At 39.3% G+C, this 15,494-nt stretch overlaps 1 protein-coding gene across 4 annotated transcripts in view; it reads right to left on the reverse strand.

Annotated features, from left to right (window-relative positions):
- Window positions 1–15,494, reverse strand: part of SLC4A4 (solute carrier family 4 member 4) — a 212,662-nt gene that overhangs the window by 101,420 nt on the left and 95,748 nt on the right. For all 4 annotated transcript variants that reach the window (XM_070756887.1, XM_070756889.1, XM_070756888.1 and 1 more), the window contains exon 4: window positions 5,375–5,510. In XM_070756887.1, the coding sequence (XP_070612988.1) occupies window positions 5,375–5,510 (136 nt within the window). The remainder of the gene's footprint in view (window positions 1–5,374; window positions 5,511–15,494) is intronic.

Raw genomic sequence — 15,494 nt, forward strand, 5'->3', positions numbered from 1 at the left:
TCCTTGTGTGTCCAATCACACTTGGCCAATAAAATTCTATTCTATTCTATTCTAAATTCTTTCATTGTTACTCTCTGCAAATAATTTTTTTAAGCCCTTATCAGGGGATAAAATAATGTGCTATCTATCTATCTATCTATCTATCTATCTATCTATCTATCTATCTATCTATGTAACTATCTATCTATCTTCTATCTATCTATCTATCTATCTATCTATCTATCTATCTATCTATCTATCTATCTACTAAATCTGCACTTCTATTCTACTAGATTTTCTCATCATTCCTATCACCCATTTCCTCCCACGTTGACTGTATGGCTGTAACTTGTTGCTTGTATCCTAAGATTTTTATTAATATTGCTTCTTCATTGCTTATTTGACCCCTATGACAATCATTACGCTTCGTACCACATGATTCTTGACAAATGTATATTTTATTTTATGTACGCTGAGAGCGTATGCACCAAGACAAATTCCTTGTGTGTCCAATCACACTTGGCCAATAAAAATTCTATTCTATTCTATTCTATTCTATTCTATTCTAAAGCTATCTAGTTTCTTCTACCTGAACACACAAAGAAAAGAGGTGCAGGATTCCACTGTTAACTTAGCCGATATCAGGATCTTAAAATCGAACTACGACAACTCTGGCACAAACCAGTACAGGTGGTCCCAGTATTATTATTATTTAGTAGATTTGCATGCCGCCCCTCTCCGTAGACTCGGGGCGGCTCACAACAGTAATAACACAATATATAACAACTCTAATAGTTAAAAGTCACTAAAGTAGTAATCGGCACACTGGGTGCTGTGCCAAAAGACCTCAGCCAGCATTTGAAAACAATAAACATTGACAAAATCATGATCGGTCAGTTGCAAAAGGCCACTGTACTTGGTTCCGCGTGCTTCATATGAAAATACATCACACAGTCCTAGACGCTTGGGAGCTGTTCAAGTTGTGCTATTCTGATATGAAATCCAGCATATCATTCTCATTTGCTGTGTATTACTGTTTTCATAAATATATTATTATTATTATTATTATTAATAATAATAATAATAATAATAATAATAATAATAATAATAATAATAATAATAATAATAATAATTGCATGGACAGTTCTTGGAGAAGATTGAAGGCAAAGTGGATAAAGAAAAGGCCTGGTCATGGCTTACAAGTGGAACACTCAAAAACAGTGGTCCCCAAACTACGGCCCGGGGGCCGGATGCGGCCCGCTGAGGCAATTTATCTGGCCCACGGCAGCCCACGAGATTTTATCAATAGATATAATAAGCTCCTGAATCTCCTGTCAACTCACCGCGGTCTGCTGCTGAGCGAGGAGGCGGTACAGAGGCAAGGGGCGGGGAGGATAGGAGGGAGATAGAGAGAGAGGGAGAGATACAAAGAGGGAGAGAGAAAGAGAATGAGTGAGAGAAAGAAAGAGAGAGAGGGACAGAGAAAGAAAGAGAGAGAGAAAGAGGGAGAGATAGAGAGGAAGAGAGAAAGGGGGATAGATGGAAAGAGTGAGAGAGAGAAAAGAGAAAAATGAGAAAATGATGGAGAGAAAACGAGGGAGAGGAAAATGAAACAAATGAGAGAGAAGGAAGAAAAGAGAGAGGGAAGAGAAATGGAGATGAGGGAGGGAGGGAAGGAAAGAAGGAGAAATGGAGGGAGTTTGTTGATTTAAGTTTAAATTTACTTGTTAATAAAGAAGTATAAATTACTTTATTACTTAATTATTTAATTACTTCTTTATTTTAAATATTGTATTTGTTCCCATTTTGTTTGGGCATAGGGATTTGTTCATAGGTTTTTTTTATAGTCCGGCCCTCCAACAGTCCGAGGGACAGTGAACTGGCCCCCTGTGTAAAAAGTTTGGGGACCCCTGCTCAAAAAGGAGACAGAAGGACTAATACTGGCGGCACAGGAACAGGCCATTAGAACAAATGCTGTCAAAGCCAGAATTGAAAAATCAACAGACAATCCAAAGTGCAGACTCTGTAAAGAAACAGATGAAACAATCGATCACATACTCAGCTGCTGCAAAAAGATCGCACAGACGGACTACAAGCATAGACATGATGCTGTGGCACAGATGATCCACTGGAACTTGTGCCGGAACTACCATTTACCAGTGGCAAAGAACCGGTGGGATCATAAGCCCGAAAAAGTGATCAAAAATGAGCAAGCAAAACTACTGTGGGACTTCCGACTTCAGACTGACCGAATTCTGAAGCATAACACACCAGACATCCTGATTGTGGAGAAAAAGAAAGTATGGATCATTGACATCGCAATCCCAGGAGACAGCAGAATTGAGGAGAAGCAGCTAGAGAAATTAGTGAAATATGTAGATCTGAAAATCGAGCTGCAACGACTCTGGCATAAGTCCGTGAAAGTAGTCCCAGTGGTACTTGGCACGCTGGGCGCAGTCCCAAAGGATCTCAGCGGACATTTGAAAACCATCGGAATTGACAAAATCTCCATCTGTCAATTGCAAAAGGCCGCTTTACTGGGATCGGCAAACATAATTCGCCGCTACATCACGCAGTCCTAGGTGCTTGGGAAGCGCCTGACTGGTGCTGAAATACGAAATCCAGCATAGTGATCTCATTTACTGTGTTGTACTGACATAATAATAATAATAATAATAATAATAATAATAATAATAATAATAATAATAATAATACAGTGAGTTGCCTTAAGGAGCAGAAATATTAGAAATATTAAAAATGAACACAGGAGGAAGTTATCTGCCAGAACTGAAATTCAATAAAAATATGTTTTAAGGCAGAAAGGTGAGTTAGGAAAGCTTTAAAAAAAAAAGCAACTAAGACAAAAAGGCTAATATTTAAAAGCATTGATGTCACGGATCCTGGACAATCCTGAGTCAGCGCTTCGATCAGCCCTGGATTACCTGACCCAGTAATTTTCCCCAAAGTGAAAAATAAAAAAGAGTTCAGACTTGGCAGTAAGATAAGTTATTATAACGTCATCTGTTAACGTCTCCTCTAAGCAAAGCAAGGTCTGTGGAATCACTAACCCGGTTACATTAATGGCATCTTCATTAACTATTGCTTAGCAGAGTCATTTTTTCTGGAACAATTTATCTCTAGGGATTGTCTTCCAAAGAAACCATAAATTAGTTTTGAACTAAGAAAGCCAATTCTTGTTTTCATATTTGTCTGAATTTTTAAAAAGAAACCAGCCTCAAAGTGCTTCATTTGAATTGAAACCCAGATTGAAGGTCTGAAGACTTACCCACTGAGCATATGATTACAGGTAATCCTTAATTTATAACAGTTTATTTAGCGACTGTTCAAAGCTCTGTCACTTTAAAAGTGATTTACAACTACTTGTCACACTTATGACCATTGGGTTTTACATACTGTCACAACCAGTTTGCCCAGCACCGGAAATGTGAGCACCATCATCAATTATTATGGTTTAGTGTATTCTATAAACCATCTTACATCTGAGTAATGCTTAGCACAACCCAGTGAAGTTGGTGAATTTTATTATTTCCATGTTAGAGAAAGGGATTTGAGGCAGAAAGAGAACTTACATGTAGTAAGTTACTAGCTGAGCAAAGATTTGAATGCGGGACTGCTTAACTCAGCATAGATAGATAGATAGATAGATAGATAGATAGATAGATAGATAGATAGATAGATAGATAGATAGATAGATAGATAGATTAGATAGATAGATAGATAGATAGATAGATAGATAGATAGATAGATAGATAGATAGATACACACACATACATAGATACATAGATAGATACATAGATAGATACATAGATAGATAGATACATAGATACAAAGATAGAAACAAAGATAGACAGACAAACAGATATGATAGGTAGGTAGGTAGGTAGGTAGATAGATAGATAGATAGATAGATAGATAGATAGATAGATAGATAGATAGATAGATAGATAGATAGATAGATAGATAGATAGATACATAGATACATAGATACATAGATACATAGATACATAGATACATACATAGATAGATAGATAGATAGATAGATAGATAGATAGATAGATATAGACAGACAGACAGACAGACAAACAGATATGATAGATAGATAGATTAGATAGATAGATAGATAGATAGATAGATAGATAGATAGATAGATAGACAGACAGACACACATAGATACATAGATAGATACATAGATAGATACATAGATAGATAGATACATAGATACAAAGATAGAAACAAAGATAGACAGACAAACAAACAGATATGATAGGTAGGTAGGTAGGTGGGTGGGTAGGTAGATAGGTAGATAGGTAGGTAGATAGGTAGATAGGTAGGTAGGTAGATAGATAGGTAGGTAGGTAGGTAGGTAGGTAGGTAGGTAGATAGATAGATAGATAGATACATAGATACATAGATACATAGATACATAGATACATAGATAGATACATAGATAGATACATAGATAGATACATAGATAGATACATAGATAGATAGATAGATAGATAGATAGATAGATATAGACAGACAGACAGACAAACAAACAGATATGATAGATAGATAGATAGATAGATAGATAGATAGATAGATAGATAGATAGATAGATGATAGATAGATAGATAGATAGATAGATATAGACAGACAGACAAATAGATATAGAGTAGATGATAGAGTACAGAGAGAGAGAGAGAGAGTAGATGATAGAGTAGATAGGATAGACAGAATAGATGATGGAGTAGGATAGATAGATAGATAGATAGATAGATAGATAGATAGATAGATAGATAGATAGATAGATAGATAGATGAGAAAGAGAGAGACAGACAGAGTAGATGATAGAGTAGATAGAAAGATAGATAGGTGAGAGAAAGAGAAACAGAGAGAGAGAGAGAGATGATTGAGCAGAGAGAGAGAGAGAGAGAGTAGATGTCAGAGTAGATAGGATAGATAGACAGATAGAATAGGTAGATGGACAGATACAATAGACAGAGAGAGAGAGATCCTCTATTTTACCATCTCATTTATTAAAAAGTTGATATTTGAAAACGATTTCAATACTCCAACTATTTCAACGGTGGAAAACAACACCAGAAATAGGTAATATGGAATATCTTTAAAAATACAGTACCTGATTCTGGAACGCTACAACTTATTCCCATCCACCTTTCTAAAGAGGTATTTAAAATAAAATGCCAAAATAAATGTGTGCACCTTACTGAACATTGAACCATCCTAACGATATCCATACAGTGGGAACCCTTATTTTAGGAAATGCTGGCTTCCCCCAAATAAACATGTCAGGTCAGGTCCAGATTCTTTGGCGTAGGATTTGAACCTTCTTCTCAAAGACAAAAAGCCAACCCCAAGCAACGCTGCTCACCTGGCTGTTTCCTTCCATTCCAGCTCTTGTCCATCCACAGGTAGAAGTTCATCCAGTTCGGTGAAGAGTTGTGGCGGTGCAGGGCTGTCGTCATCTTCCCCCAAGATAAAACGGATGCGCTCGGCGGCGGGAGAGACTGCAGAGGTGAAAATACTGCGGTTAACAGACTGTAGAATCACCAAGGAAGTGCGAGTCCTCTCCTTCACCTCCTCCCCACATCCGTTGGGTTTCTTCTGCTGGTGGTCTCTTCCATCTGACATGTTAAAACTGGGTTGTCCTTCCTCTCCTTTTATTTTTTATTTTTTGTCCTTAAACTTCCCAGCTCACCTACGTCTCTTATTTCTCCCTTCCTACATTTACTTCTTAAAACTTAAAAGCTTGGGGTAAAGTTCAAGAGGACAAGCGGCTTCTCTCCCAGCTCATTTAAGATGAGCAAAACCCACACGGCTCCTCGTCAAAGGAAAACCAGAACAGAACTTCTGGGCTCCGGACCAATTTGTTCTCTGGTAGATGCCCAAAGAACTTTCATATTCCGATCAGCTGAGGTCCTTTCAAGACTTTTTCTTTATAGGCAAAGAACCGGTTCAAGCCAAACTATCTAGGGGGGGGGGACACAGAGGAAGTGGCCACCCATTGCCAATTCCCCCTCCCTTTGTGGAAAATGGGAACTGTCGTTAGCTTGCGAGGCAGCGTGTTGCCCCTCTAAGACTCATTACCAATGTCAAAGGGAATATTTAACAAAATACGTCTCTTTCCTACTTTTGCACACAGGAGGCTGTGTGTTTTGCTCAGTTTGGTTATCCAACACACCAGCGAAAAACAGAGAAAAGGAAGAAAGAAAGGGCACAAGGCAAACACGGGGCATCAAATGGTGTTTATATTATGTTTGAATGCATAAAAGGAATATTAATTGTGGCCTTGCATTCGCAAACAAGTGGAAATTCATCGGCCACCTTTTAATCTTAAAAAAAGAGAGAGGAAGTAAAATTGGGGGGATAAATCACAAATTGCTCAGTATATGGTCTCAAACAAGGTAGTAACAGATACTCATGCCCTCATCACCTCGAGGTTCGATTACTGCAACGCTCTCTACATGGGGCTACCTTTGAAAAGTGTTCGGAAACTTCAGATCGTGCAGAATGCGGCCGCGAGAGCCATTGTGGGGCTTCCTAGATTCGCCCACGTTTCTGCAACACTCCGTGGCCTACACTGGCTGCCAATCGGTTTACGGTCACAATTCAAAGTGTTGGTAATGACCTTTAAAGCCCTACATGGCATTGGGCCAGAATACATCTGGAACCGCCTTCTACCGCACGAATCCCAGCGGCCGATAAGGTCCCACAGAGTTGGCCTTCTCCGGGTCCCGTCGACCAAACAATGTCGTTTGGCGGGCCCCAGGGGAAGAGCCTTCTCTGTGGCGGCTCCGGCCCTCTGGAATCAACTCCCCCCAGAAATTAGAACGGCCCCCACCCTCCTTGTCTTTCGCAAATTACTCAAGACCCACCTTTGTCGCCAGGCATGGGGGAGTTAGGATATTCCTTCCCCTAGGCCATTACAAGTTATGTATGGTATGTTTGTGTGTATGTTTGGTTTTTATAATAAGGGTTTTTAGTTGTTTTATTAAATTGGATTGTTACATGGTTTTTTTATCATTGTTGTTAGCCGCCCCTAGTCTGCGGAGAGGGGCGGCATACAAATCCAATAAATAAATAAGTAAGTAAGTAAGTAAGTAAGTAAGTAAGTAAGTAAGTAAGTAAGTAAGTAAGTAAGTAAGTAAGTAAATAAATAAACAAACAAACAAACTATATGGCTCAGCGTGAAGTAGCGTGTAGCACCTCAACCTGAGCTTCTCGGCATAAGGTGTCATCAGACATTGGTTTCCTCTCCCTAGACCAACAACTCTTAATTAACCCAAAAGATTATAAATTAGAGTTTGATAAAGAAATTTGCCATTTTTTCAGGTTTCATTGTCCGAAATAGAATTCCATCAGAAAACCCAGAACTCACCAAAAACTATTTTGAAGATCTGATCTAAGGGACATTGCTTTGCTTTCTACATCTCATTACATTGCGTGGATTGATAATCTTTAGAATGAGAGGGGATCCCTCAGCATGGGAGAAATGAAGAAATAAGCAATAGGGACAGCAACAATTCTATATTATAATCACATACATCTATAAATGCAAATTATTAAATATTTGCATGCATGAAAAGCAACAAGACAATTAGGTTCTAAAGCGGTTAGAAACCTGAGTTATTAGAACAGGAAAAACTATATTGCTAAGTTAATCATTTTCATTAGTTATTCCATGCATACATTAGTATTACTAATATCTAATACTGCCAGTTAAAGTCTTCCCTTGCTTGAGTAATCAACTAAAAAGACCACAGACTATGGCTTAAAAACAATTTGACAGAAAGAGCTTGCAAACTCTTTGGACATTCTTAAATAATAGAAAGACTGATACAAACAATATTTTGCACGCTATATACCAAGGCGTGAGTGGGTGGGAGAAAAGAAGGAAGGGAGGAAGGAAGGAAGGAAGGAAGGAAGGAAGGAAGGACGGGAGGGAGGGAGGGAGGGAGGAATCCATTCCAATCAAAGCTATTCAATAGAATTCTTTACAAAAGAGAAAGAAGATAGTTCATCGATTCCAATTTAATTCATTCAAATAGTTAAAATTGCGCTACCAACCTCTGCCCCAACTAATATATTTTGGGGAGGGGTTGAACCTGATTCTTTCCTCATTTCCTAGGTCCCACTCCCAGACACTTTTACTTCAAAAACTGGCCCAGTGATTTCTTAAAACATTAATTGGTAAGGGCATCAATTTATTTATCAGAGGGAGGAGCTTCCATAGTAGATGAAACAACTCCAGTAACCTGCTCCAAGAAAGAAATATCCTTACTTAAACATAGATTACTAACTTGGAGAAAGCCTCTTAATTCATTGACAAGTCAATGGTTCAGAAAAAGTAATAGTAACTTAGGACCCACATCCCTTACCCAATTACAGTGGTACCTCATCTTACGAACGCCTCTTCTAACGAACTTTTCAAGATACGAACCCGGTGTTTAAGATTTTTTTGCCTCTTCTTCCGAACTATTTTCACCTTACGAACCCAAGCAGCTGCTGCTGGGATGAAGGGGTTTCTTTCCCCCCCCCCTTTTTTTGAAGAAAGAAAAGGGAGGGGCTGCTTGGAGTAGGAAACATTTTGCAGAGAACAACGTGCTTGCAAAGGAACTGAAAGGGTGTCTTTTTAAGAAAGAAAAGGGAGGGGCAGCTTGGAGTAGGAAACATTTTGCAGAGAACAACGTGCTTGCAAAGGAACTGAAAGGGTGTCTTTTTAAGAAAGAAAAGGGAGGGGCAGCTTGGAGGAGGAAAGATTTTGCAGAGAACAACGTGCTTGCAGAGGCACTGAAAGGGTGTCTTTTGAAGAAAGAAAAGGAAGGGGCGCCCCCCTTGCCTTTCTTCCTTCCCACTCACCCTTTAGCCTAGCCTTGCTTCTTCCACCCGCCCCCTTTAGCTGCTCCTCCCTGCCCTCTGTTCGCCTCCCTTCTAAAGTTTGGGATTTTCCTGAAGGATTTGCACACATTATTTGCTTTTACATTGATTCCTATGGGAAACATTGTTTCATCTTATGAACTTTTCACCTTACGAACCTCCTCCTGGAACCAATTAAGTTCGTATGATGAGGTACCACTGTATTTCACAGGTTTTGAGATGTCCAAACCCCTATTGAGGATTGTTAGAAGAATCACTGGTTCCATGGATCGCTGACCAAGGTGCTGATTTTGACTTCCATTGAATGTTCCACTACACTGAACATAATCTGCCAATACCTGTAGTCATCACCATCACAGGGGTCCCCAAACTTGGCAACTTTAAGACTTGTGGACTTCAATTTGTGAACTATAACTCCCAGAATTCTCTAGTCAGCATAAGATAGTTGGAGAATTCTGGGAGTTGAAGACCACAAGTCTTAAAGTTGCCAAGTTTGGGGACCTCTGATCTTTGAGAAGGACTTATGCAGGACGCCCTATATTTTCTTTCAATATTTTTCAATGCAAATTGGATGCTCTGGGGTGGAGCTCCATTTTTGCTACCCCACTGCATCGTCCCCCCATCCAGGCAGTAGCCCATCTCTGATTGGATGGATGATGAGCCGGGGTGGCACAGCAGGTAGAGCGCTGTACTGCAGGCCACTGAAGCTGACTGTAGATCTGTAGGTCAGCGGTTCAAATCTCATCACCGGCTCAAGGTTGACTCAGCCTACCATCCTTCCGAGGTGGGTAAAATGAGGACCCAAATTGTGGGGGCAATAGCCTAGCTCTGTTAAAAAAAAGTGCTATTGCTAACATGTTGTAAGCCGCCCTGAGTCTAAGGAGACGGGCGGCATAAAAATTGAATGAATGAATGAATAAATAAATAAATAAATAAATGGTTTAAAAAATACCAAATTCAGTCTAAACCTTTGGCTGATTGGAAAACAAAGAAGAGACTTGATATCCCCAAACTTCTGGACCACTACGTGAACTTCATAGGCATTGACAAAATCGCCATCAGTCAATTACAAAACGCAGCTTTAATTGGAACAGTTTACATCCTGATACCTTTAATGTTATTTTTTTTTAAAAAAAAACCATAATCTGCCTATCTTAGTTCTTTGTGAAAGACTTGATAGGTGGATAACAATACCAAATCCAGTTTAAACATCTGACTGATTCTGCCACTAACTGTAATCATTCCATTCCAATGAATGGAAACTATACAAGGAGAGAAGCAACTTAGAACTAAGGAGAAATTTCCTGACAGTTAGAATCAGTGGAACAGCTTGCCTCCAGAAGTCGTGAATCCTCCAGCACTGGAAGTTTTTAAGAAGATGTTGGATAACCATCTGTCTAAAGTAGTGTAGGGTTTCCTGCCTAAGCAGGGGGGTGGAGTAGAAGACCCCCAAGGTGCCTTCCAACTCTTATTCTATTCTTCTAAACAAATCCACCCACTTCTATAATTAGACTTGTACAATTACACAGTTTTTTCTTCTATTTTCTTTTTGACTTGGCTTTAAGTGGCGTTTTATTTGGAGTTATGACAAAGTTCCCAATACAGAATTTTTGGGGAATCACAGGATCCGCTGTACCTCAACCTCTACCACGCATTCATTTTAGTACTACCACTAAAATGGAAATTAATGGGCCGTTGATTGGTTATTTCCAATCTCTCTTTAGTTAGAACAACATATTTTCATCTTGGCCTCCAGAGGGAACGGGTTGTGCTCAGCAAGTATTATATTACAATCAAGGGTCAAGCTAATTACCCTGAAGAAATGTACTTCAAACCTTCCCCTCCTCCTATTGGACCCACATGGGCAATGGACAAATTTCTTTTGCTGGAAAAAAATATCTCCAGGCTTGTACAGCATTACGACTCATTTGACATGCTTAATAACACACCAGCACGCCTACCGTCCCTGTCCTATTGTACCCTATTTGTAAATACTCATTTTATGTGCTTATGGCAGTGTTTCCCAACCTTGGCAACTTGAAGATATTTGCACTTCAACTCCCAGAATTCTCCAGCCAGCGAATGCTGGGAGTTGAAGTCCAGATATCTCCAAGTTGCCAAGGTTGGGAAACATTGGTTTATTATTATTATTATTTATTGGATTTGTATGCCGCCCCTCTCCGCAGACTCGGGACAACTAACAACAATGATAAAAAACAACATGTAACAATCCAATTTAATAAAATAAAACTAAAATCCCTTATTATAAAAACCAAACATACACACAAACATACCATACATAACTTGTAATGGCCTAGGGGAAGGAATATCCTAACTTCCCCATGCCTGGCGACAAAGGTGGGTCTTGAGTAATTTGTGAAAGACAAGGAGGGTGGGGGCCATTCTAATCTCTGGGGGGAGTTGATTCCAGAGGGCCGGGGCTGCCACAGAGAAGGCTCTTCCCTTGGTCCCCGCCAAACGACATTGTTTGGTCGACGGGACCCGGAGAAGGCCAACTCTGTGGGACCTTATCGGCCGCTGGCCCAATGGCTATGTTTTGCTTCTTTTAACCATTTATTTGTGCTATTTTTTTCATGTGTCCTGTTTCCTTGCATTTGTTGACAAATAAATAAAATAACAAAATACATAAATAAAATAAGCTGCTGAAAAAAGTATCACTAGGGACTTTTTAAAACAGGTTTTACTATTTTTCCCTTTCACAGCTCCTCAGTGCTGGAATGACAAACTTAAGATTTAAGTCTCAAGTGTGCTTTTTCAAGAAGCAAATGGATTTTCGTTTTTTCCTTGAAGATGTTTTTCTTTGAAGACATTTGAAAACCAAGGAAGCCCAGTTGCCTCTTGAAAAAGTACCTTTTGCACAATCACTCATGACCTTGGTGATTTGGGAATCTCCATAGACACCCAGGATGTAAGCATAATGGGCAACTTTATTCATGGTCTGAAGGACATTCTAATTTAAAAACATAGAAACATAGAAGTCTGATGGCAGAAAAAGACCTCATGGTCCATCTAGCAGCTGTAGCTCTTCCATCCCGAGGACCGGCCCATAGATTTCCACTGCTCTCCTCTTCTCTGCCTTCTGCAAATCGGCGTGTTCCTCCTCTTCCTCATAAAAACATAGAAGTCTGACGGCAGCAAAAAAGACCTCATGGTCCATCTAGTCTGCCCTTATACTATTTTCTGTATTTTATCTTACAATGGATCTATGTTTATCCCAGGCATGTTTAAATTCAGTTACTGTGGATTTATCTCCCACGTCTGCTAGAAGTTTGTTCCAAGGATCTACTACTCTTTCAGTAAAATAATATTTTCTCACGTTGCTTTTGATCTTTCCCCCAACTAACTTCAGATTGTGTCCCCTTGTTCTTGTGTTCACTTTCCTATTAAAAACACTTCCCTCCTGGACCTTATTTAACCCTTTAACATATTTAAATGTTTCGATCATGTCCCCCCTTTTCCTTCTGTCCTCCAGACTATACAGATTGAGTTCATTAAGTCTTTCCTGATACGTTTTATGCTTAAGACCTTCCACCATTCTTGTAGCCCGTCTTTGGACCCGTTCAATTTTGTCAATATCTTTTTGTAGGTGAGGTCTCCAGAACTATTCCAAATGTGGTCTCACCAGCGCTCTATACAGCAGGATCATAATCTCCCTCTTCCTGCTTGTTATACCTCTAGCTATGCAGCCAAGCATCCTATTTGCTTTCCCTACCGCCTGACTGCACTGTATTAAGTAGAAAGTCATTTTTACACTGTTTTAACCATGATTTTACCCCAAAATTCTGATAAGTGGATGTTTACAAAACTGCAATACAATATAATGCATGAAATATGTTGTAATTTTTTTTTATTCAGCTGTGACATTATACACAGCCTTCCAGTCCACACGTCCCAAATCAAATGCTTTGATGAGTCAATCAGTGATTCATTCATAATGAATCAGCTCAAAATGAAATTAATGACAAAGAAATCACCACCCACTCATACAATGCTCTCTTCCCCCTTTGTTTCATCAACAAAAGGTAGGAAATCTAAATAATAGATTTCTATAGAGAGCAAAATAGAATTCTTTATTGGCCAAGTGTGATTGGACACACAGGGAATTTGTCTTTGGTGCAAATGCTCTCAGTATGCATAAAGAGAAATAAAATGCATTCATCAAGAATCAAAAGGTACAACACTTAATGATAATCATAGGTTACTAATAAGCAATCAAATTGTACTAGGAAACAAATAAAAAAATATAAATAGCAAGGATACAAGCAACATGGTTATAGTCATAAGTGGGGGGAGATATATAATAGAAAGGACGATAATAATAATAATAATAATAATAATAATAATAATAATAATAATAATAATACAGTCTTAGTAGATAGTTTCACAGTGTTGTAGGAATGAGTTGTTTAGCATAACAACATAAGAAGAGCCATGGTGAATCGGGCCAAAGCCCATTGAGTCCAGCATTCTGTGTCACACAGTGGCCCACCAATTGTCCCTGGGGATCTTGAGCAGAAAGAGAAGGCAAGACCCTCCCTTTCCCTTGACCCCCCAACAAATGGTACCCAAGGGAACCCTGCCTGCCTCAACCAACATAGAGGTGGCACTTGGGCAGCAGAGTGATGGCGTTGAGGAAAAAGCTATCTTTGTGTCTATAGCACCTTTATGAATAGAATAGAATAGAATAGAATTTTATTGGCCAAGTGTGATTGGACACACAAGGAATTTGTCTTGGTGCAGATGCTCTCAGCGTACATAAAATAAAATATACATTTGTCAAGAATCATGTGGTACAACACTTAATGATTGTCATAGGGGTCAAATAAGCAATGAAGAAGCAATATTAATAAAAATCTTAGGATATACGCAACGAGTTACAGTCATACAGTCAACGTGGGAGGAAATGGGTGATAGGAATGATGAGAAAAACCAGTAGAATAGAAGTGCAGATTTAGTAGAAAGTCTGACAGTGTTGAGGGAATTATTTGTTTAGTAGAGTGATCTAATATTTAGCAATCTAAATTACAGTTTTAGGTTTAAAAATCCAAAAGAAACCCCAATATATAAAAAACAAGCACACAATTGAATCATACACAGAAACTACATGGGCAAGGGGGAGATGTTTCAATCCCCCCATGCCTGGCGGCAGAGGTGGGTTTTAAGGAGTTTCCGAAAGACAAGGAGGGCGGGGGCAATCCTAATCTCTGGGGGGAGCTGGTTCCAGAGGGTCGGAGCCACCACAGAGAAGGCTCTTCCCCTACCAGATTATGGCTTACATCAGCCTTCCCCATGGTTACAGACCATTTTCTCGCATTGTAATACTACCTTCAAGAAATAAACAGTGAGGACAATTAACCAGAGGAACAGCTTGCCTCCGGAAGTTACAGGTGCTACATCCTTGGAAATTTTTAAGAAGGGAAAGCTGTCACAGAGGTCTTCCTGAGCTCATTAGAGAGGGCTCAGAAAGATAAGACAAACGAGGAATTGACAGCAGGTGTTCTTACAAAATGTCAACAGTAAAAAATAAGCCAGTGGAGAGAAGAAGGGGGGGGGGAACCAAGATAAAAGGAGGGCAGGAGAGGGAATGAAAGAGGCCAAGAAATCCAATGCGGAGACGCAAAAACACAAGGACTCTTTGAAGAAGGAGAGATTTAACGAGGTCATTTCTGCCTTGTGAGTTCATGAAGCCAACCCCAGGGATTAGATGTTGATTTTGCAAAACAAAGAGGGGGGTGCAAGACAGGAGGGTCCCAAACAGCAGGTGATGCTGTCAAATGTTAACACTCAAGGAAGGCAAACTTAAAAAGAGGAAGAGAAGCTGGGACTCATAATAATTGGCTGGCCGCTGGAGGATTTAGTGAAAATTGGGGTGGGGGGGTACAAACGCCATATTAGAGGGGCAAAGAGGGGGGAAACTAACAAAACATCCATGCAAACAGACTATACACAAACACCATCCCAGGAACACACAATAGAACTTATACAGAACTTATAACTGAATAACAAGAGTTAATAACAGGGATGGTTTTCACTTTTGAATGGCCCTTCCCTGACAATCCTCTCCAGGCTGCGGTCATCCCTGCTGCTTGGGCACCTTTTTCTTCAACACAACTTTCGAACAGAACAGAATAGAATAGAATAGAATAGAATAGAATATGGAATGGAATGGAATGGAATTGAATAGAATTGAATAGAATAGAATATGGAATAGAATAGAATAGAATATGGAATGGAATAGAATATGGAATGGAATGGAATAGAATAGAATACAATATGGAATGGAATGGAATGGAATAGAATAAAATAGAATATGGAATGGGATGGAATAGAATAGAATAGGGAATGGAATAGAATGGAATATGAAATGGAATAAATGGAATGGAATAGAATAGAATAGAATATGGGATGGGATGGGATGGGATGGAATATTTATTTATTTATTATTTAGATTTGTATGTCGCCCCTCTCCGCAGATATAGAATATGAAATGGAATAAATAGAATGGAATAGAATAGAATAGAATAGAATATGGGATGGGATGGAATGGAATGGAAAGGAAAGGGATGGAATGGAATGGAATAGAATTATGTGTT

This window comes from Erythrolamprus reginae, chromosome 7 (genome assembly GCF_031021105.1).
Source record: "Erythrolamprus reginae isolate rEryReg1 chromosome 7, rEryReg1.hap1, whole genome shotgun sequence".
Classification (NCBI taxonomy): Eukaryota; Metazoa; Chordata; class Lepidosauria; order Squamata; family Dipsadidae; genus Erythrolamprus; species Erythrolamprus reginae.